This window comes from Silurus aristotelis (assembly GCF_946808225.1).
Source record: "Silurus aristotelis genome assembly, chromosome: 4".
Lineage (NCBI taxonomy): Eukaryota > Metazoa > Chordata > Actinopteri > Siluriformes > Siluridae > Silurus > Silurus aristotelis.
This window is the reverse complement of record NC_139577.1, coordinates 17,267,435-17,291,653: the sequence shown is the minus strand read 5'-3', so window position 1 is coordinate 17,291,653 and position 24,219 is coordinate 17,267,435. Positions and strand designations below refer to the sequence as shown.

General features: G+C 36.5%; 1 protein-coding gene across 1 annotated transcript in view; it reads right to left on the bottom strand.

The window, feature by feature from the left end:
* The window catches only part of LOC310725062 (protocadherin-15-like), a 210,646-nt gene that overhangs the window by 14,732 nt on the left and 171,695 nt on the right, over positions 1-24,219 (bottom strand). The window contains exons 25-32 of the mRNA XM_083539669.1: positions 18,710-18,819; positions 17,140-17,280; positions 16,092-16,219; positions 12,174-12,389; positions 10,753-10,841; positions 9,585-9,761; positions 7,549-7,767; positions 4,553-4,690 (exon numbers count right to left, since the gene is read on the bottom strand). Of these exons, the coding sequence (XP_083395795.1) occupies positions 4,553-4,690; positions 7,549-7,767; positions 9,585-9,761; positions 10,753-10,841; positions 12,174-12,389; positions 16,092-16,219; positions 17,140-17,280; positions 18,710-18,819 (1,218 nt within the window). The remainder of the gene's footprint in view (positions 1-4,552; positions 4,691-7,548; positions 7,768-9,584; positions 9,762-10,752; positions 10,842-12,173; positions 12,390-16,091; positions 16,220-17,139; positions 17,281-18,709; positions 18,820-24,219) is intronic.

Genomic DNA, 24,219 nt, shown 5'->3' with positions numbered 1-24,219 from the left:
GTAGTTGGGAAAAAAATAGTTCCTTTATATATACACAGAGAACTATTTATCTAGAGGTGGCCTGAGAGATTGATTGTGCTCTTGCCAGAGCTGAATGCAGCCGGCTGGTGGCAGGACACACTTTTCCTGTCACGTAGCCCACTGCCTATTATCTGTATTGTCTGGACTCGCTGCACTTCATGACTCTTTTGATTTTCTAAAGGGCAAAAACATCTACACAATTGCATGGAAGCAGAGCTCAAACAGCCTTGTAGCATTAACAGTTTTTTAAAAAGGGTTACCCATTCCAGTAATCGTATCGGTAAGAAAACTGATATCAACCCTGCCATAGAGATTAAGATAAATACATGTGAAATAATTGTATAAACGCTAACAGGTCTTTTTAACATTATCAAAAGCGTTAAAAAAAATAAGCATTAAGGCAAAAAAAAAAAAAAAAGACCTTCAGGCACAAAATATCACAAAAGATTAAACATGGTGGAACACAGTGGGTGTATGGCTGAACATTCCTTGTATACAAATATTTAATAATGCATATATACACGGTTTTTAAATCACAGTTCCTTTTAATTTCGGTACAGCTATGGGGAAGAAATGCAAAACATAAAATCTCTGGTTTATTCTTATTAACATTTGCGAACATCAAGAGTTAACATTTTTAAAACAATTTAAAAAAATGCCTGCTTTGTTAATAATGTATAAAATTATATTTTATAAAAATGAAATAGAATTAAATAAATAAATAAAATGCAAAATACTTATTATACTGTATTGATTAAATTGAGTAGTGATTAAATTGAGTAGTGATTAAATTGGCACAAATTAAATTGAATAAAAGGAAAAATGTGATTAGTTTACATTTCTTAGACCCCATTTGGGTAATACAGGTGTGCATATAAGTGTATTTTACATTTACATTTTAAATTTCTAAAGATTTGATCTACTTCTACTTATTTTAGCATATAGTACTTTAACAAATCTCTTAATTCCTTCCATCCTTAATGCATACACTCTCTCGATACATGGAATTGTCAGGTTTTTTTTCCTTTTAAGAGAAATTCTTGAAGCTGGACATAACAAGCTAAAGAATCATTAGCGCTAGCATTAGCCGCTAACCACCTGCTGGTTAAAAGCAAACGCTATTGATTCTTTAACGTTTGCATGCATGCGCAAAACAAATTTTACCCCTGGCAGTCTTGTGTACGTTTCCTAAAGGAAACAAATGCGCTCAAAGTGGGAGGCGGAGACTAAACAAACGGTCCGCCACTTAATACGTTCCTGAGGAAACTCAGATTGTAACTATGTTCCGCAAGTAAAAAGGATTGCATTCGTTACACGTGTACCGAACCGAAAGCCCTGTACCGAAAAATGTACGTGTACCGTCACACCCCTAATATATATAAGCACTATTTTCCCCCCTGCTGAGTTAGTTTTAACTTTTACTGCCATTTTACACTAAGGGTGTATAAAAAAAAAAAATACAAATACAAATACAAATAAGTACATAAAAATATACTACTATTACTACTAATATTAATAATAATAATAATAATAATAATTATTATTATTATTAGTAGTAGTAGTAGTAGTAGTAATAGTAGTAGTATTACTATTATAAATTATTATTATTTTTTTATAAATCTGATACCCTTTTTTTTTGCTAATTAGCATTTAGTTAATGTACCAAATTTCAAATATGTTATACAGTGCAAAAAAACATTGGGAAAAAAAGTTATTTCAGTCAGAATGTTTCTTATGAGAATTCTCTGTTTGCATGCCACCCTAAGTCTGGACTATTATTAGATGTAGATTAGATTATTTGACTGGCTTGTATTAAAGCCTTTTAAAGTAGAGTCTGACTCTATCCAAAATTGTATTGTACTTCAGAATCCCTTTGTTCTCTTTTTTTCTTGATTTGACATTCTAAATTCCCTGGAGAGGGTGTGGTTTCAGAGATGACAGTGTGAAGTCTGGGGTTTATATGCTGAGTCTGTGATAAAGGTGAGAAGGTGGAGTTTTAAGAAGTAAAAAGAGGGGACGGGGCACCAGGAGAGAGGGGAGGAGAGCAGACGATATGATATAGAGAAAAGATAGTTGGGAGTGGTGGGCATCAAGTATAATTTTCAGCCAGATGTCACAGGGCTGTACTGTGACATAGCCAGAGATACTGGAGCTAAACCTCCTCAGCAGTGGACTGTGGAGGTGTGGTACTAGTGATGAGAATGCAAGGAGGGCTATCTTTACTCAAAAACCTAAAACTATAATGTGGCTCGATAATAGCAAGCAGGTCATCCAGATCCAGAGAGACCCGAGAGTCTCTGGACGTCTTATCAGCCAGTACCTGCTGCTCAAACTGTCTGACCTGTTCCCTAACTGACAGCTTTGTGCCATGGCCACTCGGGGTCCCCATATCAGTATCAAACTCTTCTGGGCTGTCTTTAAGATCAGGATTCAGTGCTTGCTCTTCCCACTCAGCAGGGTCCCAAAGGGCTTGTTCTCGCAGTGTGCCATAAATTTCGCCCTCATGAATACGACAAGGCAAGGACCAGGTCAGCTTCTGATTCGTAGGGTTTATAGATGATGAGCTGATGTCCCAGAGGCTGCCAAACAAGTGGCTCTTCGGTCTCATGACTGGATTGGAAATACTCCCCTGGTAAGGGGGACTCTGGGTAATTACCGGGTGTAGTTCAGAGAATAAGGTGACACTTTTCTCAGACTTAGGCAGGTTGTTGTGCAGGGTGCCATTGACAGCAATAGCACAAAAAGCAGTGGTGCTAACAAGCCTCTGTCGATAGGCCCCCTCGGTAACTGACTTCTTGTGTCTGATACAGACAACAATATGAAGTTTTAGCAAAAAATGACTAGAATTACCATACATACATACATATATATAAATGGGGAAAAGGAGGAATAAGTGAGAAAGTGGGAAATGCTAAGTTAGGATACTTCACTAATTTTCACTGCTGTTGACAAGCTCTATTAATGTAATTCTACACTATTACAAGAGGCATTATTGCATTGCAATAGTAAGACTAATACTTGAAGGATTTTGTGATGCTGCCTTCATAAATAATCCCACTAACAGTCACATTCTGTAGCAATAAGCTCAGGCTGTACAATATTGCAAATATTCAATACTACTGAAGGTAAAACAAGAGACTTGGCTACTAACAGAAGGAGAGAAAGAATAAAAATGCAAATGACTTACTGCACTCTGAGTAGAGAATAAAAGGAAAGATGTAAAAGTGAAAGAATGAGAAAGATGTGTGGAGAGGGAGAGAGAGAGAGAGAGAGAGAGAGAGAGAGAGAGAGAGAGAGAGAGAGAGAGAGAGAGAGAGAGAGAGAGAGAGAGAGAGAGAGAAATACAAAGAGCAGGTGAATGTGAGCTGAAACCAATAAACTTTGACAGAGTATAAAATGCAGGCTTGCATTAATGAGCAGAGAGTGAAGACAGATGTGCTTCTGTTAACCCTTCATATGTAGATTAATATTCTATATGTTGTCCAATAATTGATTAGATTAAAACAACAAACTTCAAATAATAAAAAAAAATAGACCGACCGACCAAACCGACCGGACCGACCGACCGACCGGCAGACAGACAGACAGACAGACAGACAGACAGACAGACAGACAGACAGATTTTTTGGCAGATATGTTACTGGTATTTATACATTTTTATGTCCTTTACAAATGCTGGAACAATGCTTTTCACTATAGGAGCTTACCTGCTGTAATATCTAGTAAATATTTTCCTCGCAACCGCATGACAATATGCCAATTAACAAGCAGTCAAACTGAGTTTGACATAAAAAAGAAACAAAAACAAACAAACCCTCCAAAAAAACTGCTTGTTTGCTTGCTGCAAGTAGAAGCACCAAAATACCACATATTTTACTGTATGAATGCTATTGTGCGCAGCAAATAGCTAAATACAATAATCATCGTACTTCTGTCTAAATAACCTCTGGGATAAATACCTGTGGGATATGCAGTTACACATCTATTACAGTCTAAACCATTTACATTTCCTTTCACTTTTAGTTGTGTTTATAACTTGGCAAAAAACATACTTATGAGTGGATATATAGATAAATCACAGAATTTTAGCTCCATTGGTCATAAACCTTTTTTATGATTTTTATAGGAGAAAACCATGTTTCTCTTTTAATCTGTGGACAAGGTCACTACTAGACTGTTAATAGACAACTTTTTGAGATTTCATTTCCTTTTGCTTCCTTTTGAGTCCTGGATTACAAAATTACCTGGCTGTTTTAAGTTCGATCAATGTGTATGAGAAGCTCCAGCAAAGGTTTTACTGAGAACAACAAAAAAATATTAAAAGGGAGAATGTACAACACTTAATGTAAAATCCAACATGGTATTGTACGTTCAAGGTTAAATCCCTGCTATTAAAAAGTCCTTCTCTACTATTGAAAATTCTGCCTTGAACTTATGAAGACAAATTATAGAAATCAAGAAACTTCTTGGCCTTTACATGAAGACTGAGACTTTCTACCAATTAAATACACATTCTTAGAGGTTGACTTACATTTTGCCATCTCCGAGTTCCTCATAGAGATTAGATGGAGCTGAAGCTGAAGCTGAAACAGGAACTGGACCAGCAGCTGATTTTGTAGCAGCAAGTGACTTCTGGATACGGGCGGTTTTGGCACACTCTGCCTGTTTCCTGTTGAAACAGTTGCACACAATCAACAGCACCAAACAGAATTCTTTTAAGTTTTTGCTTTTTTTACACACAGCAAGAACACAAATTTCTGTAGAATTTACCAAAACTACAGAAACTCTTGTCTCTTTTTTAGCATCTTCCATGATTATGGGGGGGTAAGAAGTAAGCACATTTTGTTTGCGATTGAAATAAAACGGGAGACAAGCCCTTCTTGTTCATTTTCAAAAGGAAATTTCTGCAAGGGTTAGAATGGAGAGGAGGATGTGGAAACCCTTTATTCATAGCTTCTGAACAACTGTTTGATCTGTATTCACATGTAAAAGACTGAACTCAATGGGTGTTTTCAGCACATGATTACAGAAATGAATAAAACTTACTCTTTGAATCTGACGAAGAGGTCCACGCACAGCCACAATGGCATGAAAGAAAATGGAAGAGAAAAATAAAAAGAGACAAGTGGTATTGTTAGATAATTAGCTCAGCAGCATTTCCTTATCTAAACATGACAGTGTATAAATATATTTGTAAAAGATTCACAGGCATTCCTCAGCGTCACTTAAGCCACAGAGTTTTTAATGATAATGTGAAGTCTTTCATGTGGTTCTAGATGAATGCACTGCCGCAGGTGTTGGAATGCACATTATTCCTCTGCATTTTGTTCCTCCTGTATGGTGATAAGAGCTCAGGAGGTAGAATAACCCACATTTATCACACAACTCTGTCTACTGCACTGCTGAGAGAGAAATGAACTCTCACCATTACTGTCCCTTTAACACCACTATAGCCTCTCCACCATTCTAAATGCTACTTCTCATGTTTCTAACTTCCTGTTCTATTTCCATGACACGTATGTGCTGTTCTCTAATCAGGAGTCCTGGCTTAAAGTTGACTATTAAAACCTCTTTAATCTTTTACTATTTATTAAACTGTAAAGCATTTGGCCCCAAAATGTCTCATAGTGATACAGACACTGAATTGATACAAGGCTCTTGCACACTGTAGGCATGGGTGTTTTCGAAAAGTATGGAATTTAAACGTTAAATCAGGAAATAAAACAATGTTAGAAAAAAATCATAAGTAATAGGTAAAATAGATCAAATTAAACGTATAAATCCACTGTCTTAAACCTTCCCTACATTATTGCAGTTGGTATAATACGTATAACATTTCACGTCTTCATGTTTTTTCATTAAAAAGTTAAATGACAAGGAACTAGAGCACACAAAGTCTATTAATCCTGAGAAATTGAAGTCTGGAATATTGCCACGAGTAAAAAGCAAGCACCCTGCAACAACTAAAGAGCATACTCCAAATTTTCTTTTCGGCTTCTACCGTTAGGGGTCGCCACAGCGGATCCTCCGCACGTTTGATTTGGCACATGTTTTACGCTGGATGCCCTTCCTAACGCAACCCTCCCCAATTTATCCGGGCTTGGGACCGGCACTAAGAGTGGCTGGGGATGGTTCCCTGACCGGGAATCGAACCCGGGTCGCAGCGGTGGGAGCGCTGCATCTTAACCACTAGACCACCAGGGGACTGCATACTCCAAATTTAAAAATTCTAAAAAGCAAAAAAAAAAAAAGCACCTGCATTTAACTGCTAATTTTATATTCAGACAGTTATAAAGCTATATTGCTTTCCAGTCAGCTACAATTCTTACCATGGTGATTTGTGTTTTTGTTTGCTTATCTTTAATTAATTCACTATAATTATCTACAAAATGTAATTTGAAGCTTATATTGCATAAATTCACATGTTGCTATTGCTTAGTCACTTTACCCTTTAAACTGCCTCTAAATACAAATATAGAAAATACAAAATACAAAAAGAGAACATTGAGAGAAACAACATCCTATTTGGAGACATTACTCCAATATTACAATCTTTTAGATAAACAAAAAAACGTCTGCATTTTAGGCTTAAAGGCAAGTGCTTGTAAAAACATCTACTCAGCAAATATCTGGCAACCTGAAAGGATCAACGAAAGTAATTCTAGTAAAGTGAATGATTGAATCTGTAAATGTTCATAATCCAGCTCTGATTATGGGTACCTTAATAACTAGAAATTTAGTTTCAAATACAATTGATTAATTGTGCAATTTGTGTTTTGAACAACAAAAAAAATAAAGTGTTTTGAAGATATTCTGATTACAATTGTCAGTGTACACCGAAGATGATGCAACCCCCTTTCTAGTCAGGGTTTTCTGCCTCTTGCCATCTTGCCTCTAACATTCTTCTGTAAAACTGCTTTGTCAAAATGTCTATAGCTGAAAAAGGGCGTATTCTAGTACTAAAACTGTATTGCACCGTGTTTAATTGAATCTGTGCATGAGACCGGGAAGCCCTGTGGACCTACTGTAGATGTTTTCGTCTTTGTCTCTGTGTCTCTTATTTATCTCCCTGGAGCAAGGAATTGTTGGAGGAGAGCTGCATAGACAGATGCTGTATTGTTGTGATGTTGGCTGAGGTGAGACAAAGCAGTGTGTCGAGAATAGAGAATTCATCAGATCAGTCACAAACGCCTGTAATTAATCTGCTTTCACATGGTGCTGGTGGGGAGATATGCCTGTTAGAATGTCTAATTACACAGAAACTCCCTGCTTCATACCTGGCACTCATTCAGACCAATTTCATGCTATTTCTGTCATTGTCCATCACCTCATCCTGTTCTCTTTCCCTTTTGTTTATTTATTGGTCGCTATCTTCTTCCTTTAGTTCTTTAGACAGACTTTATACCACTCAAGCTTTGTTATAATGGTGGATTTACAAATATAAAATGATTACTTCACAATTCCTGTCGATCCATTTTATCATGAAATTCCTGCTGTCTGCTTTCTACTTCCCAAACCATTACTCACTGTTTGTATGTGACCATGATGATGAGAATGGCAGGGATGCAGCAGAGGATGATGATGATGGCAAGGGCGAGTAGTGCACCCTCTGTGTAGCCCACAGCCTGAGCAGCTTTCTTCACAGTGGCCACGATGTCTGGAGAGCGGATTTCCAAAATCCTCCCGCCTTCACCCAGGTATGGCTGAAACTCTTTATTAATGTCCAGAATCTTACCATCCAGAAACCTGCCAAATAAATACAGAGACTTTACCAACATACAGAAACTACTGACATTCAGGATATTAGGTGCATTGGTATTTAATACTATTTATGGGTTCAACTACATTTAAGAATGCCAGTAGAAGAGCAGCTGGAAAGGATTATGTAAGGGATAATCCACAGCTATTTTAATGCATATTTAAAGCTTTAACTTGTTAATGCTGGCAAATGACCATGGTATAAGCAGGATAATCCACCCTGCTTTACTGTTATTCCCCTTCTGTGTTGCGCATTCAAATTGTGTAACGCACACCTAGCTGTGGATTATCCTGCTTATACCATAGTCAGTTAAATCTGTCCTTGATATTGTCATTAATTCAGTCAGTGCAAAATTGACTAAATAGATAAAAATATCCGTTAAATTTGTTTTTTTTCATTTATCTTATATACATTTTGTTAAATCTAAATAACATACAAATATGGTAAAATGATAAGAATACATTCAATTAAATGATTTTTAATAGAAAGAGAGAGAGAGAGAGAGAGAGAGAGAGAGAGAGAGAGAGAGAGAGAGAGAGAGAGAGAGAGAGAGAGAGAGAGAGAGAGTGTGTGTTATGTACACCTGTTGCATCTCTACTAATAGTGAAGCTGTTGGTGTTAATTCATTGAGCCTTTAATTCCTCAGAATCAAGTATTCTGACAAAACATTTCATACATTGAATGTTGAATGACTGAATTGGAATGAATCTGACTGGCTAGAAGGTGTTGATTAAATAATTGACAATAGCTTTAAGGTTTAGGTTCTGACACTCACAAATTGACCCTTGTCAAAGTTAATTACATCACACAAGGTGTTTTGTGTGTACGAGTGTAAACTACTTTTATAATTACATTCCAGGCAACTTGGGAATTTGCATTTCAGGCCGATCTCTGGTCAAGTTTGATTCACACACTGCAATCATTAGAATCAAGAACATACAGAATTCCCACAAATACAGGCTGCTAAGTTATTAATATTACTACTGCTATTGTCATTCAGTAACTTTAATATTAGTAAATATGCAAACTATGTTATGAATATTTTTGATAAGCTGGAAAAGTTCTATGTTTGAATTACAAGCTCTTTATAAATGCTGTGCAGTTATAAATCTTATAAACTGCAGTGGTTTCAAATTAAATAAAGATTGCACTTTCATTATCTACTTATTCTACATGGGTAAATAGTAACACAGAGCTTAATGGTGTAATACACTGGCCCTTTTATTGACAGTAGTGAAAAGTCAAATGAGCTCAGATGACAAAAACACTTACAATTAAAATAAGTTCATGTCACCCCAATTATGAGATTCAGAGCTTATCATTCCAAATATGGAAAAGAAATTGCTTCTGAAATTTCGCTTGTTGTGCCTCATTTTGTTGGCAGACATGTCAGCAAAACTGCATCCTGAAATAATAACCTTAATGTTTACTGAATTATCCTACTACTGTTCTGAGTACTGAGTCACTTTGTACAATTAAAATAATAATTATAATTTAGTTAATAATAAAATGAATTAGGACATCTGCTAAATGGTGTAAATGAATGAATAATAATGCATTTTTATATTAAACATATAGTAAGTGTTACATATAATAATAATAATAATCATTATCATTGTTATTATTATTATAAAGAAATAATTTAACACATTTGAAATAATGACAAAATTAAAACAGGAAATTTTCCCAGGGTTATCAGGCCTTAAAGAGCACAGCTGAACAGCTTCAGCTGAATTTCTAATTGTTATTAGTTTGGACCACGTGAGAGTTGGTTTTCTTCATGTACTGTATGTTCCCTGCTTACTTGAAAAGCTCTTGTCGAGATATAGCCCTGTTTGTGAGAGGGTCGATCGCGTACACCTGCAGGTCTGATTTGCTGTAGTCCTCTAATGAATATCCTTCCCCATGCCGCCGTGGTCCGATGGATTCCACTATCACTTTAGCTCCAGGGATTTGGTCCTGCACATAACGCTCGAGAATTCTGCGATCAACAATGCAATAAGCAATAAAACTCACTCAGACTTTGGCCACAATACACAATGGATGCATTTCTTTATTTCCTCATATATGAAGCTCTGTATGGCTCTACAGCTGAAGTTGTAACTTATAACATCTATAGACAAAAACTATTTTCTTCAATGTCAAATACAAATCTTGCTGCTGGAAATATAGTGCACAGCCAAATGTCAGTGTCCATGACTTAAACAACTGTATCTCTGCCAGAAAACAAAGTCAATGGAGAGACCCTAGAACATTGAATGCAGTTGTAGAAAAGTTATATACCAGTCTGCACAAAGACATAGAAATTGCATCAGGCAACCTCTCTACATATTCATTTCCTTACACTGGCAAGCGAGGGAATAAAAAGCATGTCACAAGGCCTCACAGTGGACTTACTTAAAAATAATATCGAGATGAATTTTATAGTTTCATGGAATATAGAGGATTCTTATTTTAATTCCTAGTGGTATGCTTGCCACAAAACCAATCCAGCATTTTTAAATCCATTATTTCTAGCATTTTTATATCCAAACTATCCCTACAGTGATAATTATTAAATAAATGAATAATGTGCTCTCATTAACAGTAACTGAACAGCTTCTCTGAAAACTGTTATAATGTTTGGCTATTAAAGTACATAGTCTGAATCAAAAGAAGAATAAAGGTAGACAAACAAAAAACACCCAATCAGTGTGCAAACTGATATAAAATGTAAATTTGCTTCGCCAACATTGCGTTGAAAATGAGATATTTCAGATGTTCGATTTGGTAACTTTGCTTTTTTTTTTTTTATGGTACTTTAAATAAAAGTGCAATCCCTAATCTGTAATTACATTATCAAGGGTATGCTTATTGGAACTGATTTCATTCGCAATATATTTGACATATCCTCGCAGTTTGATAGAATGCATAAATAGGAACAATTAGAGTGGCAGAGATGTTCTACTCCAGTCCAGTTCCAGAAGCATCACCTGACAAGTTGCTCTTTGTTCTCTTCCACTACTGTAGGCGGCACATTGGACACAACTACCTGCATGTCCAACGCATTCACCACTGACACCTGAAAGACAAAAAAGTAAAAGAGAGAGCGAGAGACAGAGAGAATTTAAATTTTTCTACTTGCTCTTCCGGAGAGATCTTTCTGCCATAAAGCAGGCTTTGTTTTAAATCTTTTTGCCGAAAAGGAACACATACACCTGAGAACAATTCATTAACAAACAACGATTTGTGCACATGCAGCCCTCTGCTCCCTTTTTATCATACATAACACATGCAAACAATTCTCTTGAAAACCCTTTTATTCTATCAGTGACTTATTAGCTCCATTGCTTTAATGGAAATGCACAATTCACTGGCTGCATAAGTACCAGAACGATGCAATTAGGGGGAAAATCGATTCACTTGACAGCAAACAAATGTAAATTTATTGCTGCACTAACAAGTGTGGATTGTTTTGTTTTCTATTTATTTATTTATTTATTTATTTATTTATCTATTTATTCATTCTTGTAGAGCCGTGCAGTCATAAAAGCATGCACACACACACACACACACACACAGACGTGCACACACAGACGCGCACACACACACAGACGCGCGCACACAGACACAAACACCTGAATGCTCAAGATATCAAGATACACATGGGTGACAAACTAAAGAGGAAAACAACATACAGGGTGTCCTATAAATCCAAGAAAATAAAAAAAAAGCTTTTATTTACAAAACCATGCTACGATTTCTCTCAATAAACAAATTGGTACAAGTAGAATTATTTGGATTCATTGTTTCTTGTTTAAATACTTTATAGTATGTAAAAATGTAACATTTGCATAAATCCTTTAATGCTGGATATAGACTTTAATTTACCATGTACATAGATTGTTCATGATCATGGAACTATATTTGGGACATCAAACACCATTTTACAATAGATAACCGACTTTTAGCTGCTGTTTTGATAATGGTGGAGAGCACTGTCTAACCCTTTGGTACAAAATGTCCCCAAATCTTTTAAGTTCAACTAAACTGACTCAGGGCTGGAACTGCACATTTGCCTGGGGGGTATGAAAAATCATGGCTGGTGCCCCGACCCTTCCCCCCAATAAAAGAAGAGTAAATAAAAGCACTTTTTATCGTCACTCTGGATAAGGATGTCTGATAAATGTAAATATAGGTTTCTATAATTATTGTCTGCTACTACATATTACATGTTTTTTTGTCTTTCTTAGCTTATTTAACATTGGAAAAGTACATTCATATTTCAAATGTGCAAAGCTGTTCTATTGTAATATATTTCTGAACCTGGAGCAACTGCCAAAAATATTCCTTGTAAGTAAAATGTTTTTTTGCCAATGCATTCTGATTCAGACATATCCATACTCCCACTTACCACCACCTCAGCACTGCTGCTCAGACCTTTGCCATAATCATCAGTGGCAATGACCTCGAATTTGAAGTAAGAACGCCGCATGTTTCGATACATGATGGCACTTTTGATGATGCCGGTGTATTGCTCGATGACAAAGCTGTCCTGACCCTCAGGAGTTGGGGGGATGATTAGCCTGTAAGTCATCTTACTGTAGTTCCCAGTGTCTATATCTGTAGCCTACACAAATGCACACAAATATACACAAGAACCTTTTGAGCGATCAGTGTCAAAACTGGAGTATTCATTCCTACCAAGACATAAAAAATAAAACCAAGCAAGAACAAGAGGTTGCATATGAATGTGGAGAGTCAATAAAAACAAGAAGCTATTCCCTATGGAATTAAATTTTTTTTTACAAAGCTTTCATTCAGCAGCACTACAAGTTTTTGCGAGGAACTGCAGCTGAACTGGTGTTCGGAATAGAATAAAGAATGTGTGTGCATATGTGCTTTAAAGCTATAAACTAGGACAAAAATATTCTCAAGGACAGTGACTGGAGAACCTACACCTACATAACTGTCATAAACCTAAATAAATTATTATAAATGCTTGCTCCAAAACCACCACCTTTCATAAAGAGTAAGTGTCATCATTGTAGGTCGAGCAGACCTACAATAATAATTATGAAGTCTAATTCTATAGGTATGTTTATATAGGTACAATTAAAACAGTTGCATAATCGGACAGTACAACCAGTGATTTATAAAATTACCCGTGAGCTACTAGAAATGCTGCTGAAGTTGGGTTTGAAAGTATTTATAACCCTATTGAGATGTATATTGTGACCTGGAGCAATTCCATCATTTACAGAGGATTTTCTGAGATTTATTTTCGTTCGTATTTTCCATGGCACTCCTCTAAGAAACTTACATGCTTAAATTACCTCCTCTTATTTATTACATTTTTTTTTTTATCAACTCTGCACTCTTCTGATAATTTTAGTCCTGTAGTCCTGTCTGGATCGATTTATTTTGCTGGCAGATACTAAATCTTGCATTGGAATAAAATTTTATTTTATTTTTTTACCTCTGCTACTTGCCAACTTTTGCGTACCCAAATCTCTTTCCGCATCAGGAAACAATGAACAAGGAATCTCTTAACTACGTATTTAGTGTGGATTGTATAACTTCATATCTATACTGACTACAGTGGAAACCCATTAACAAAAAAAAAAGAAAAGAAAATCAATCAAAACCAGTGCGTTGACACAGGCTAATTAAATGCTGTCAGGAACAAGTACAAAGCCACTTTATATTCACATTTTCTACAATATCAAGCAATATTTAGTTATTTAACTCATTAATTAGTTAATCAAAAATAATTAATCAAGTGTTATAATGTTAAAATTGCTAAACAATCAAGCAAACAAACAAACAAAACATTGTTATATGCAACATTATGAACCCCTTTTCAGTTTTAGAAACTAATTCTATCCAGATAGAGCTTAGTTTAAAATATTTGTATTATTTTTTTTTTTCTGATATTTAGCCTGTGCTAACAAATAGAACAATTCACCGTGGGTGAGCACTATCTGTGCTTCACTTTGCTGTCACTATGGTTACCACTCTGGAGACTACACTGTCCTGCTGTTTGAAGAGCTGCACTGAGTGCAGAATCCTGACCTTTCATATAAGAATTGGAAAGAGTCAGGTGAAGTGAAAAGTGTTGTATTATCTGCCATTGGAAAACCCTTTTTAAAAGCTAAATACACCATAGTTTTCCATATTTATTTTCCACATAAACGGTCTGATATGATTGACAGATTATATCGTCAAAAGGATGTGAAAACATGACGTAAATAACATCCTATTTCAGAATAATTTCCCCTGTGGAATGCCTTACAAAAAAGAGGCAGGAGAGCTCCCATCCTGTTCCCAGCACAGATGTAAGATCCTTACCACACACTTCCACAGGCCCTTACCTCCCATTCACAAACCACTCACCACTCAACCAGCCCTGAAGTGTGTGCATATATATATATATATATATATAGTAATAGACACAAAAGTCTAAATCTGAATGGTTTGCTAAAGTTGAACAAAAGGGCCTGGCACTCAGACTACTAGTATTATAAGTGGGTTTATTGTCACCACCAAACTTTGGCAAACCACGTCTTCATGGAGCTCATTTTGTGCACAGGGACACTGTCATGCTGGAACAGATTTGTGCTTGACCGTTTTTAGTGAAGGGAACTTTTGATGTTACAATCATACAAAGGGATTTATACAACTGTGTGCTTTCAACAATTGTGTTCTTGCCTTCCAAAAAACACATATGCAGCTGATGTTTTCACATACTTTTGGCCATATAGCAATATCAGCAATATTCAGTACCACTATCAATGACAAAGTAAAAAAACTGTCAAGTGATATCAATTTATTATATCTAGGCTAATAATATTTTTGTTGTTCTGCTGTGTAAATTTTTTTTTTATAATTGATCATATCTATGCTTATACAATTTTTTGGAATAATTATTACATAACAGTATCGTGGCACTGAAATGTGCTATGTATGTTTTCAGCATCTTAAATGTGACGTAAGTATAATTTCAGCAATTCAGATTTTTTTTTTTTTATTGAAAACATACTGCATGCATAACCCACTATGTCATTATATTGTCAACACTGTCATGTTTTCTGTCATATTGATTCCACATCACAGTGAGTTTGTTGCGTCACTTTGTCACCCATGTGTGGCTCTGTCGTGGCAGATATACAAGAGCTACAAAGCCAGTACTTGATGTTGTAATGTAAGTCAGCCTGAAAAATGTCATACAGAGTACAGAGTCAATGAAACTACCACTGTATGTGTTTTATGTCAGCCTGACAGAAAAATTGATGAATGCAGCTTTTCTGACATCTGACACCTGTTGGAATAAGTGCTTTGAAATAGTTGTTTAGATTTAGGTTAGTTATCAGAAATAGCTTTGGGTTTAGTTTTTCCAAAAGCCATCTGAGTAGCAACCTTGAACTAGTGCAAGCAAATGGAGTTAATGAAGTTAATGGAGTTTAAAATTAATATGAAATAGAATAACTCAAATTTTGTTATCGCAACTAGACATATTTAAACTGGATTTTTAACTTTGCAAGCAGGCAAAGTCTACATTTTATGTGATCATGTTTTGAGAAAACAGTTGTCATAATGAGAGCTGATATTTTTGTTTCGAACTAGTGTTTCAGCAAGAGAGACTAACAAAATGAGAATTATTTTCAAGAATACATCTTTTCCACTTAGCTGCTCTGGATAGCACTGAGGCTACTCTTCTCTCAGCCTTTTGTTTAGTAGGAGTTATTAAAGAATGCTTTTCTTTTTCTCTTGTTTCCTCTTACAACACACAGAGCATCCCTGTTTCAGGACTTTTTGTGATCATTGGTAACTGCTAGATTCTTAATTTAATTTGAACCAAAAACAAGGTGCATCTGCTTTTAATTAGTTAAACAATTAATGTTATGTAATCATCTAATTTATTGACTTTTTATTAGCTCAGTAAAACTAAAAGGCAGCTTCTGACATGTCAAATGTGATTTATTTATTTAAGGTTGGTAAGTGTGTGGGGGTCTGCAGGAGAGACTATTAGAGAGAAAGACAGCAGCAAAACCTTTGAGAGGGTGAATTTTTATAGTGAAAGTAGAGGACAGGGTCTAATTGGACAGGAACAGAGTGGAGGCACAGGTGGGTGGCACTGGAGCAGTGATGGCAGGCGAACTTGTCTTTGGCGAGAAAAGTTCAGTACTCTAACAATCACGTACTGTATGCGGCTAACTTGCACATACGCATGCCAACTTATTGCAAAAACAGAGAGAAAGGTCACAACCGGGAACAACAACAAAATTTCTCTTGTTCTCGAACACAGAGACTTGAAAAACAGGATACTTACAATAACCTTCAGGACCGACGTAAAGGTCTTAGTGTCTTCAGTTACTCCGCCAATGTACAGGGACTCTGTAAATACTGGAGGATGATCGTTCTCATCCTGCACGTTGATAAACACCCTGGCTGTATTCGCTGTGTATTATTTTCCGTTTATGCACACAAAAACACAAAAGGAGTCAGAGAGACTGGATTAGAAACAGCACTCAGTGTGAAAAACTGCTGAACCTATTTGTCACAGTTAGAGTTTGAGGTGCACAGAATAAATATGTACACAATGCCGGCTCAACCTCTATGCAAGAGTAGAGCTGAGAAATATGTTCTGCCATGAGCATTTTATCGTCTTCCACTGGGCAAGTCGAAAATCATGTGGCTGTGGACCCGGAACCAACCGAGGGAATGTGACTAACAAAGTGCTATTCATCATATCTTATAATTAGACAGAAAAAAAGTAACAGTTTTGTTAAAACGGAAAACGGAATGCTGTAAGAGTTCAACAAACATATTGTCCCCACACACAAACACATGCACACACTGCTACATTAAGAGACTACATGCAATAATATTCAGCAGAATAACTGCCCCCTGTAGGTGTTCCTGAGTGGGCTTTAAGTGCATTTTCAGTCTCCATGCAAAGCTAAAAAAATAATAAAATTAAAAATCTAGACCCAAATTGATTCAAACCATTAACACTGCATCATGAAGTTCACGCTGTTATTTGTGGCAAAGTGCGCTTTAATGTGTGTGTAGGCGTATGTGTGTGTGAATCCTGACTAATTGGCCTGTGACAATCTTACTTATGTGATGCTAGTCCTGTTTCGCTCTGATCCTTTTAACACACATCAATAAAGTTTTAATAAAAAGCTCTCGGCAGGCGGGCAGCCGTTTGTTTGAGCAGAAACGCAGATAAAGCAAGGAGCAGGTGGAAAGAGGGAGATAGCCGTGCCTGCAGCTTTCCTTGCCCCAGCCTACGACAATGCAACAGCAGTGATGTCTGACTGAGAATGCTGCTGGGGCTGCTTCGTATCGCTTATGACCTTTTGCACGGCGCTTACTTTTGGAAGGCACACGCAGGTTGGCCAGAACAAGGGCCAGAGAGTCAGCCTGCAGACGGAGCTCATAGCTGGTGCGCGTCTCATAGTCGAGTAGCTTCGCCGTGTAAATCATTCCAGTGCGGTTATCCACTCGAAACTCACCTGCACAAAAAAACACAAAAAATGATAAAGGAATATTTCACAGGAGATTTGATGAGTCAGAGAGACATGGGGAGACACTCTCTTTGCTAAGATTCTGAGTTTGATTCATAAAGATGTGAGTCCAGAGTGTTCTTGAGGTGGGAGGGATTCATCAAAGCAGCACTAGTCAGTTTTGGCCATCTGTGAGATAGCTTTTTGCCTGAAGTGTGCTACTCTGCTCAGTGATGTAAAATAAGCAGAAAATTATAATAATAAAAACACAGCAGCCAGGTTAATTTGACACAGGAAGAATGTTTTCAAAGAAACATATTTAAAGTAGTATTTAGAAGTAAGTGTTATGAGTTGGGTTGGGTTAGTCTATGAGCCAGAATCATAATGAATTTACTGAGGTTGAGATTTCAAAGCATTTATATACGTAGCCGTGAATAGTAGCCCATAAATGTAATCGTTGTCACCCTGCCCTGTTGGTAGCTGTTAGTGAATGGCCAAAACAGCAAAAGAAAAAAAAATGGTTAAAATATAATATTTAATTCTATTTGTATATTTTGCAAAGTCAGTATTCAGCTACTGATAAAAATGAGCACTGCCACAGCAAAAATGATGACTTACAGCCAGGGTCAGTTAAAACAGTGCTGAGAACACTCCCTAAGGAAAATGAGCAAGGGCACACAGCTCCAGGAACCAGAGCTTATAAATGACTCAGGAAAGCTTGTGTCGGAAAAGGGTGATGCAGAGGACTTTAAAAGAAGTATAAGAGTGTAAAGAAATACTGCCGTATTTTTCAACCTAATCTCTATCCATTGTTTCTGTCGTGTAGATGCGATAACCACAGACAACCCTTTATTTAGTAAAAAAGAACAATAAATATGAACTCTAAGTGCAGTTGTTGCCTTATATCAATAATCAACAAGGAATGTCAGTATGATTACATTATGTTTTAGTGATGGGAATGATTACATTATGTGTTGCAGGTATCAAAGAATGTCTAGCCAAAGTTTGTATTATTTAGTTAAATTCAACCTTGAAACACTGAAGCAATACCCATTGTTTTCCCTTAAGCATCTGTAATATTTATAACCACAAATTCCTCCCTGTGAGAAAACACATCCATCCGTGAAACAACAGATTTAGAGGTCAATTTACAAACATCTCTGACTAAAACAATACCTGAATCTAAGCTGTCTACAAAATGTTTCAAAAAGTTTCATGAACATTTGCTGTTGTTCTTTAGAGCACAGATAAATGTGACAGAAAATCTCGTCATTAATAATCACGCATATGTAACAGATGCTGTTGATTAAAGTCTGTTGTAAGAAGAAAACTAGCACACTCTTAATATGCCATGCTCTTTATTTAACATGCAATGCAAACAAATACGTGTGTGAGCACGTTGTGTGATATTTTATTTTACTGTTCTCAGTTCACTCACCCCCCTCATTGCCCCCCACGATGGAGTAGAACACGGTGGTGTTTGCAGCCGCTGCAAGAACCATTCCTACAGCCCGGCCGATCGGAGCATTCTCACTCACCGGGCTGAACCTAAACACAAAAAAGGACATAAATCAATCCATATCGCCATAATGTGCTGGCAACAATCCATGATTCACTTGACGTTCCTTTTTCATTAGGCCTCACATATGGTAACAGTGTGTTATGATATTTTTGTCTTCTCTGAATTTCAGTTCCAGTACAAATCAAAGCTGGCAACCTGCAATAATGTGGGATCAGATAATGATCACTGCACTTATACCTGAGCAGTTAATCTTCAATGAGAGCTCTTACACTCCTGCACAGTAACGGCATCTCAAAACTAAGAGGAAAAAGCAGATTAGTGCTTTCAGAGGCCCATTTAGCGACACTGAGGTGAATCTCGGGGAGTGGTGGCTCCAGCGGTTAAGGCGCTGGGTTACCGATCGGAAGGTCGGGGGTTCAAGCCCCGGTATCGCCAAGCTGCCACTCTTGGGCCCTTGACCCTCTATGCTCCAGGGGACCCTTAAGAGAAAAATAAACCAAGGACCGTGACGTCGGAGCGACGTGGGGCCGCCTTCCGGTGGGCTCACCACCTGCAGGAGGGACCGTAAGGGACCGGTGCTGAGAGGATTGGGCAGCAGTCGAAGGCGGGGGCCTTGACAGCCCGATCCATGGACACGGAGAAGTGTCTGGGGAATCTGCTTAGACTGCTGCCCCCGCGACCTGAATTACGGATAAGTGGGAGAAGATGAATAAATGAATGAGGTGAATCTCAGATAATAAAAAGGAAGATAGGGATAAAAGCTAGGCCCATTTTCCAGTTTATGGCAACAGCCCGGAAAGGTCAGTCTTTCAAAGAAAGTTGCACTTAGAAGTTCAAAGATCTCAAATAGATGTGTGAAAGTTCTGCCCTAGTTGAGATTATTTTCTTGTGTATGCACAATTGCTATTGCTATTGCTTTTAGTCAGTTTATGTTCATTTATAAATCACACACTATAAAACTTAGTAAATTTTATAGCAATTTGTAATTATTTGTATAATATTTGTAAGTGTGGTAATTAGCAAATATAAACATATCTACATAATCTAATGGATTTTGACTTGTGTGATTTTGGTCATGATTTGGTCATCTGATACAAATTTTGGAAATCCTAATTGATTCCTATTATACGAGGCTCATCGCTGGCTTGACAGCTGATTAATGGCTGTTACAATAATTTTTGTCCCTCCGATAAAATTCTGGCAGTGTTAGAAGTTTTCAGACACTTTACTGCAGTGTGATGACTTCTATGACGACCATCAAACCAAGAACCAATAGAAGCACCAAACATGATGATGTTATTAGCGCGAAACAAAACCTCAAGTTCGCTCTGTAGATTTGAAAGACCATAATGTCCTCTTTTGCTGAGCCATGACTTGCTCCACTCATGTTGTCTTTGTTTCTATCATCATCAAAACATGTCATGAACAAATTTTACGCTACAGATTGCTTCTAGCTACCATTAGCAAGAGAACATGCTTCTGAACGTGCAATGGACTGATGCCGTAAAACCTCCGACAAGTTTTTTTCTTGTGTGTGCCAGTTTTTGACAGTCTGACATTATGACAAATGAGATTCTACAGTGTGACATGGGGACAATCATACAGTCTGACAAGCAACAATCCCAAAGGCCTAGTAAAAATCACCCCGCATTAGCCATTTAAAGAAAGTAAAAGAACAAAGAAAACTGATGTTAGAGGTCAAAGATTTTGCTCAAAGACCCAACCATGACAGTTGGCAGTGCTGTGAATTGAACACATGAACACATTAGAAAAATTGAGCAAAAGATCCTGGATTATGTCAATCACAATTCATCTATAAAGCACATTTATAACAAACGACTAAACTGAAATGCTGCACAGAGTTATGAAAAAAGACACAAACAGACCAAAGAAAAAGATAAAATGGAGACCTTATACTGAGTCATAAGATAAAACAAATACATTTGCTTTAAGATGTGACATAAAATCATTAAGATTTGATGAGGACTTGACAACTTGTTTCAAAAGCTATGTGCAGCAACTGAGAACACTATGTCACCTTTGTTTTTAATCTTTATGTTTTATGTTATATTTAATTCTATAAAAGACTGTATAATACTATAGTTTTTTTTTTTGAGTAAACCATTCATTGCATTTAAACAAACATTAACAGTATAATATGGGGAAGAGGAATTAATTTAGAAGGAAAGGAAAGGAAAAATACACTCCTATATGTATATGTATCCACTCTACTTATTCACATAACTAAATTGGCAGCTCCAGGATTTACAGAAATTTGCAGTTAGGCACAACTACAAGTGAGAGAAGAGTGGGTGGACCACAGCCGCATTGCATTCCTATGCACAGCGCTAACAAAAAAATAATAAATAAATAAATAAAATACAGCAAAGTGATTATGGGCAGAATAAACCTGCTGTAGACTCCAGCCCTGACCTGCTGTGCTAGAGGGCCGATGAAGTGTTCTTTCCATTATCACTGAGACAATAGGAGGCTGCCGCAGCTCAACACTTCCGCTGTCAGCAGAAAGTCAAAAGCTTTCCCATTAACGACCCAAAGCCGATAAGCCTCCCATCAGTTCCCATGGAAATTACCCATTCCATAAATAGCCCACGTGTTGGTGGTGGAGCGAGAAAGGCAGGCGAAGAGATGGAAGCTGTAGGACTGCTCTGAGCTGCTTCACACTGTGCTTTTCTGGTTCCTTTCAGCTGAGACACACTTGGGGGAAAAAATACGGTGAGTGAAATAGTGAGTGACTTTCTCTTTGGTGTCTCTTAGTTTGACACTAGCAATAAACAGCAAAGAAATGGAGGCTGTAGGAGGGGGGGAGGCATAGAGAGAGACTTTATCATAAAACATCATCACTGTGAAGCATATTAAAGGATGACATTAACGATCGTCAGTGCATTCGTTTTCTCACTTCTTTGCTGAAACAGCAGAGCTCATTAAATACAAAGAGTTCAAACTTCAGCTAAAATTCTGCCTTAAAGCTCACGGCACATGCTGCCTGTGTGCATAGATAAATTATTTACTATTTAATACACTTGGAGTTGTTTGAAAAAGTAAAAGCTAAGATGTAGAAACAAGCCTAAATGCTATTAAGCACATTTGCATATTTCTCATCAAAAGCCATCAGCACAACATTATCATTTACCGAAGTATATAAAAAAAAAAGCATCCACGTGTATATATAAGTATCAGCCTTTTAATCACTACAAATAAAAAGTAGAGCTGCTGCCTTGCTGGGAATTTTAATTCAGACATTACTCAGAGGATTTTTCCACTTTAAATGTGTTCATCTCACAAATGAGGCAAATGAAATAAAAACCGATTGCTGATAAATTTGAATAAATGAATTCAGTGTGAATTTCAATCAAATAGAATATAATGAAGCTAAAGGGGACTACAGACAAAATATTTATTTTCTTTCTATTATTTTATTATATATTTGCACCTGTGGATTTCTCATTTAATCATGGGAAAGTCCATTTGAAACAGGACTTTGCTTGGATAGTATCAAGATATAGTCTTAATAACCTTAAAAATAAAAAAATAAAAAATTCTGAGATGAGCAGGTGAAGAGAAAAAACACACAAACACAAACAGACATTCACACACAATGCCACAACACACACTATCATGCAACAAAGATGTCTACAATACATTGTCAACAGCTTAGAAGCAAAAAGCACTGACAAAAACTAACAGGAAAAAAATTCCATGTGTACGTGTGCGTGCATGCGCGCGCGCGTGTGTGTGTGTGTGTGTGTGTGTGTGTGTGTGTGTGTGTGTGTGTGTGTGTGTGTGTGTGTGAGAGAGAGAGAGAGAGAGAGAGAGTGACTAATATACAGTCTTGTGTCTTTGCCATTTAAAGTATTCTGCAAATACACATAACTACATCCAATATTCCATAAGAAAATCTGTGTGAATAAAACATTACAGCAGTGTTCTTATATTTTAAATATATAAAGAAAAGGTCACAAATTTTGGAATTACTTTAACTTAGAATTAAATAAATGTGTGTTTTATGACATAAATGTCATTTGAAACATTTCTAAAACATGTCATTTGTTATGCAATACTAATGTAGATCTAGCTATTGGAATTAATGATATTTCCTCTATTTTAAATACATTAAATTTTAATACAGAGCAGCTAATTTAATTTGCTTTTAAGTTTAATTGCTTTTATTCAGTTTCTTTTTAATTTTTTTTTTTCCATCAATCCTCTAAACTAGTGAAGTAGTTAATTTACATCCAATATTCTCTGAAGTAAATATTATAGTAAAAAATTGTAAGACTGAGAAAAGGACAAATAGACAGAGAGCCACAAGATGCAATCTATCGTGCACATTCAAAACAAACTCCTGCACTGTTCTGTTTTTAGTGAGGAACAAATCCAGCACTATAATCACTGTGGATCTTCACTGATCCTACTTTAAATTTGTTGACTTTTGCTCAATCATTTAGTGCTTATGGCACAAAGGCACATAACTTAAGTGCATTTACTGTAAATACGTCAAGCCTGTGTGCAAATCATATACAGTTACATAACTATGGAAGGATTGTATGGCTTCGTTTTTACATAACAGGGAAGAATTACATATTAAGGGGGAAATGCAGTTTTAAAATAAAAAAATTCAGCATAACAACCAACCAAACAAACCAACTTCTCGCACAAATTGGATACCTTTGAAAAAATGCTACTTTTTTTGTCTGATTACTTGTTTGGTCATATGATTGGTTGAATAATGATTGTTTAAAAAAAAAATAATAAAAAAAAACAAAACAAAAAAAAAAACAACCTTTTATTAAAGTTACTATTTTATTATTTGCTCAAGAGTGTTAGAAAAACAGACTTTAAATTTCAGCTCTATTTCCCACAGTGCTCTCTGATTTGATACTAACACTGGGAAGGTTTTCAGTCATCCAGGTCATGTTAAATGTCTCATAGTATTACATCTTGGCAACTGACCACTCATCCATGGGGATGGCACTAAATTGCTCTTTAAACAGGGTGTGTACACCAGTGACACCAGAAAATAGTGCTAAACTGCAGGGTAAACAAGCCAGGGCATTTTTTTCTGAATTAGTTGCTGGAGTTTGACTCAGATGATTTCCTGTTTCCCACACCTTGGTGTCATGTCAATCACGGCATAGTCATTTCATAAATAAAACAACATTTCACTCACATAAGTCACACAATATACACTATATCACACTTTCAATACATATTTATTTTAATAAGTTCCAAATTAAAGATACTATTAAGCAATGATTGTTTGACTTTGTCACTTTTTAGATGCTTCAAATTTATGGGTCAGCATGCTCACAACCTTAATAAACTAAAAAGATCCATTCAGGCACGATTGTCTCCACCTCATGTTCAGTTTATGATGAAACTACACATTTGCCAATATATTGTTTAAC